Source organism: Pediculus humanus, genomic scaffold (genome assembly GCF_000006295.1).
Source record: "Pediculus humanus corporis 1103172107470 genomic scaffold, whole genome shotgun sequence".
NCBI lineage: Eukaryota > Metazoa > Arthropoda > Insecta > Psocodea > Pediculidae > Pediculus > Pediculus humanus.
The window spans coordinates 194,366-199,147 of NW_002987088.1; the positions used below are offsets into that span (position 1 = coordinate 194,366).

The following is a 4,782-nucleotide window of genomic DNA, read 5'->3' on the forward strand; positions in this document are numbered from 1 at the left end:
TATTTACAAAAAACGAATTTTAAAAATACTGCGATTAATTTAGTCTAGTGCCACGTTCATAAATAAAAAGAAAATTTTTTTTTCCAACTTCGATACACGAAAAAAACAAAAAATAAAAAAATTTTTCTTTTACAATTTTTGTCCTCGTAAATGTTTTTTTATTATTATTATTTAAACTTCAATAAATAATAAAAAAAAAAAAAAAACAAAAGAAAAACTATTATTATTATTATTATTATTATTATTATTATTATTATTATTAGTATTATTATTAGTATTATTAATATTACTTTCTTTTTTTGTTTGTTATATTACAAAATGTAGGTTTACAACGTCGTGCCATCAATATCGGCCATCACGGGAATATCTCCTCAAAAATACCTATGGAGAATATGCGTGGCTTTTCACGTGGGTCCAAGGCTCGTTATAGCGATAGTTTACAAACAATACTATTCGAAATTACTTGAGAAGGAAAATTTAAACGGGAAAAATTGGTTGTTGAATTTTTGCTTTTGGTTAAGCATAACCGAAATCGTAACACTATGCGGAGTCACATACATAAGCAATCGTGAAAATTATCGTAAGTAAATTTATTTATTTATTTTTCTTTTTTTCCATCTTTTCCTTTTCCTTTTTTTTCTTATTATTAATAATAATAATAATAATAATAATAATGAAAACAATGAAAGTATAAAAAAAAAGTTATTGTTAATTGATAACTGCATTAAGTTCATCGTTGTGAAATGTTTTGTTTTTTTTGCAAATCGTCACATTTTTTATTATTATTATTATTATTAATACCTGAAAAGAGTGTTTGATTTCGTTTTTGTGAGGAAAAAAAGAAAATTTTATTATTATTATTATTATTATTATTGATTTGGCGTGATATGATAGAAATTTAAAAATATCTTTTTGCTGTGGGTCGTTTCGTAACAATATAAATTATTTAGTTAAAATGTAAACAAAAAAAAAAAAAAAGGAAAAGAAAAACTTTTGGAGAAAAACTTTTTTGTTGTAAATTTTATGCAAAAAGTTTTCTCTCTCTCTCTCTCTCTCTTTCTCTTTCTATTTAAAAACAATTTTTTTTTGTTTAACTTTTTGGGGGGGGGGGGGAAAAAGGATCAAGTTGATGGGTTTGGTGAACAGGGAAAATTCGCTTATATCGTTTATATTAATTATTATTAAATTTTAAAATTTTTCTTGTTAGGTTGCGTGTTGCGGGTGCGTGTGCGTGGGTGTGCGTGCGTGTGTACGTTGTACCGAATTAAAAAATAAATACAAGGTTTTGCGGTTGACGTGTTGAACCAAATGTTAAATAATGAGTTTGCTCTAGTTTAGTGTTGTTATTTGTAAGTTGAATCTCCTAGCGACGAGGTTAAAACTACCCCCGTGGCCTTTTATAGACTTCCGCAGCCGATCCCTCCTTTTATTATTATTATTTTTTTTCTCCCTCCCCTCCCCCCCGTTTCCCCCACCTTCCCTCCTTTTTTTTTCTTTTCCTTCAATTTTTCGCCCTCGAAAATGGGGATTCGCCTGACATTTTAACACTGAACTTTTCTCTATTTTACCTCACGACCTTTTTTTTTCCCTCTCTCTCTCTCTCTTTTTCTCCCTACTCGTCCGAGGAAAATGATTATGAAAAATAATAATAATAATAATAATAATAATTTATTATTATATTTTCCTGAGAAAAATCGGTTGAAAACTCAAACAGAACAGCATCAAATGTAACCATCAAAAACATTTTAAGTTTTTTTTTTTTTTTTTTTTTTTAATACGCACACACGCACACGTGCGCACGTGTATTTATAACGGAAAATGAAAAAAAAAAAAAAGTAATTTTCCCCTTTTAAATAATGATTTTTATATCTTTAAATTTTTCCCAAAAGTTTTATCGTACTATCGCCGGTAGAATAATGATAAAATTGCGTGCGAGTTCATTAATCTATCATTGATTTATCCCCTTGCCCTCTTTTTTTTTTTTTCTTATTCATTTCCAAAAATAATATATATTATATGAAATAAAACAAAACGAAACGAAAAAGGGAGGTTTATTAACGTTGTTCGAACCCCCTTTCTCCCCCTCCCCCTCTCCTCCTTCTCCCCCCCCCCCGAAAAAAATACACTTTGTGTTAATAAGTATAACGTTTAACGTAAAGTAAATGTAAGTGGCGATTAACGAATGACTCTAATGAAAATTATTATTATTATTATTATTAATATTAAAATCATGAGTTTGTTTATGTTTATGTTTTTGTTTTCGTTTCAGCCATACACGAAAAGATATTCATAACGTTTATGTTTTCTTCTCTCTCGTACATGTTGGCATCACTGAAAATATTCAACGTCGTTCACGTGAGAAAAACAAACGAGGAAAATTATTCGTACAAATTGAAAAAATTATTTTTCACCGCGAGCATTCTCACATCGTTCGGATTGTTTATATTTTTCGTGAAACATCGTTTCTTGTGCCACGACATGGGTTAGTCAATAACAAACATTTCTATAACACAAGTTGTGTATTTTGTTTTCATTAAAAAAAAAGAAATTATTATCGTTGATTGGGTTGTGCGCGTGCGATTGGTTTTTTTCACATATAAAATGATAATAATGATTGGATCAGACATATTGAAATGAAAAATGAAAATTTTTTTGTTTTGTTTTTTTTTCTAGCTTTCAGTTGGTTTTCCGTTTGCGAATATTTAATTGCATTTTTCAACATGGGTTTTCACACGACGGTCATATTAGATTTTCCAACGGAACAGGTAACGGTTTCAAAAGGTTCGGAACGAAATAAAACAAACGACGTGACGATATTTAAAGTAGATTAACAAACAGATTATTAGAATCGTACCTTATTATTTTTTTTTTTAAACAAATAATAATAATAATAATAAATACCTTTTTTTTCGTTTTTTTTCGGTTTGACAAAATTTTGTCGTTACAAATTGGTATAAATAAATGAAATTGTTTCAAAGGGACCATTAGAAACAATTTATTTATTTATTTATTTTATTTGTTTTTAAATCGTGTGTCAATAAATCGTTATTATTATTATTATTATTATTTTATTAAAATTATTGATTAAAAAAATTGAAAAAATTAAAAAATTTTTTGCCAAATGTTTTGTTTTTTTTTTATTTATTTATTTATTTAAATTAATAATAATGATGAACACAATCGCACAATATGTTATAACAAATGCATAATAATGATAATGATAATAAGCACGCTTGAATTATTATTTTTATTATTTGAAATTATTAAGTTTAATAAAAAATAAATACGTAATTATGTATTTATATGTATATATTATTTATTCAATAGTTACATAAAAAGGAGTCAATTTCATCAATTAAAAATTATATTTATAAATAAATAAATAAATAAATAAAAACTGTTGATTGTAAATAATAATAATAATTATTATTATTATTAAAAAGAAAAGAAATTAATTAGTTTTTTGTTTGTTTATTATAAGTTTTCGTCGGGGACCAAAATACCTTTTTTTTTTCTTTTTTTTGCAAATAAAAAGTTTTTATTCAAAATTTTTATTATTATTATTATTATTAAAATGCACAAATAAGCACATTAATTAATTTAAAAAATAAACAAAAGAAAATTACTATAATTTAAAAAAAAAGTGTAAAATGGCGATTGTTTTGTTTGTTTAAATAAAAAAAAAGTGATAAAATGTATTATAAATAATAATAATTTTTAAATAAAATTTTTTTTTCGCTTTATTTTAAACGTTTTATTAATTTTTATTATTATTATTATTATTATTTAAATAATTTTTTGTTTGTTTTTATGTAAATGTAGGATTTTGAAAAGAGGAAAACATTGTAAAGTTAATAAAACATAAACTTATTAATTATTTATTTATTTATATCTTTATGTAATTTATATTATTTTGTTTTAAATTTATGGTTAAAAATTTTTTTTAAACAATCAAATTGTTTATAAATATTTAAAATGTGTGTCACAGACATAAATCTTTCGATTATTTAAATTTTTCAATTATTAATTTGATACATAAAAATTTTATTTTTGTTATTTAAAATGATGATGATTTGTTTTATTTATTCTATTTAAATATTTTGTTTATATATAAATAATTGTACTTTTTTTTTTGTAGTAAAATAATGGGTGGTAATAATTAATTTTTGATTATTATGTCGGGCGTTGGTTTTTTTCTTTTTTTTTTTTGAAAAACAGGAAGTTAAATGAATTTTTATATATTTCGGACGACTAGTTTCATTAAATGATTGATTGAATCGTACATATTATTTGTCACGTTGTTGGATATTTAAATGGATATTTTTTTTTTTGTGAAACTTGGCACTGGAAGAATTCACAGATAGAAAATGAAAAATCGTGGGTCTTTTGGTGCCAAAGTTCACGGAATAAATATTAATAAACAAAAAAAAAAAAAAATGGAGAATGGATTTTCAACTGTATTCAATATATTCATTTGTGATGATGTGTTTAAAGGTAAGTTTTTTTTTAAAATCTTTATCTTTATCACTATTTAATAAATTATTACTTTTTTTAATACCTTAATTTAATGCTTTTTTCAATACCTTTTCGTTTCTAACATCTTTTTACAGTTTAAAAAAAACCGTTAAAAATTTATGATTATTGTTATGATTATTATTTTTATTATTTAATTTCATAGGTTTATCTTTATTTACTCTTTCTTTTCTTTTTTTTTTTTTTAAAGGATTAAATTTAAATTATTCAAATGTTTTTAAATCTTTAAAATTTAATTTAGGAAGAAAA

At 23.8% G+C, this 4,782-nt stretch overlaps 1 protein-coding gene and 1 non-coding gene across 2 annotated transcripts in view; both read left to right on the plus strand.

The window, feature by feature from the left end:
* Phum_PHUM123980 (fgf receptor activating protein, putative) overlaps positions 1-2,831 on the plus strand; it is a gene marked incomplete at both ends in the record, with an annotated part of 10,234 nt that extends 7,403 nt beyond the window's left edge. Inside the window, 3 exons of the mRNA XM_002424219.1 lie at positions 325-580; positions 2,270-2,482; positions 2,674-2,831. Of these exons, the coding sequence (XP_002424264.1) occupies positions 325-580; positions 2,270-2,482; positions 2,674-2,831 (627 nt within the window). The remainder of the gene's footprint in view (positions 1-324; positions 581-2,269; positions 2,483-2,673) is intronic.
* A 1,491-nt stretch (positions 2,832-4,322) lies between these two features.
* Phum_PHUM124090 lies at positions 4,323-4,413 on the plus strand. The gene has a single exon (XR_009833511.1). It is a non-coding gene; the product is annotated as a microRNA, putative (microRNA).
* Positions 4,414-4,782: the final 369 nt, after the last annotated feature.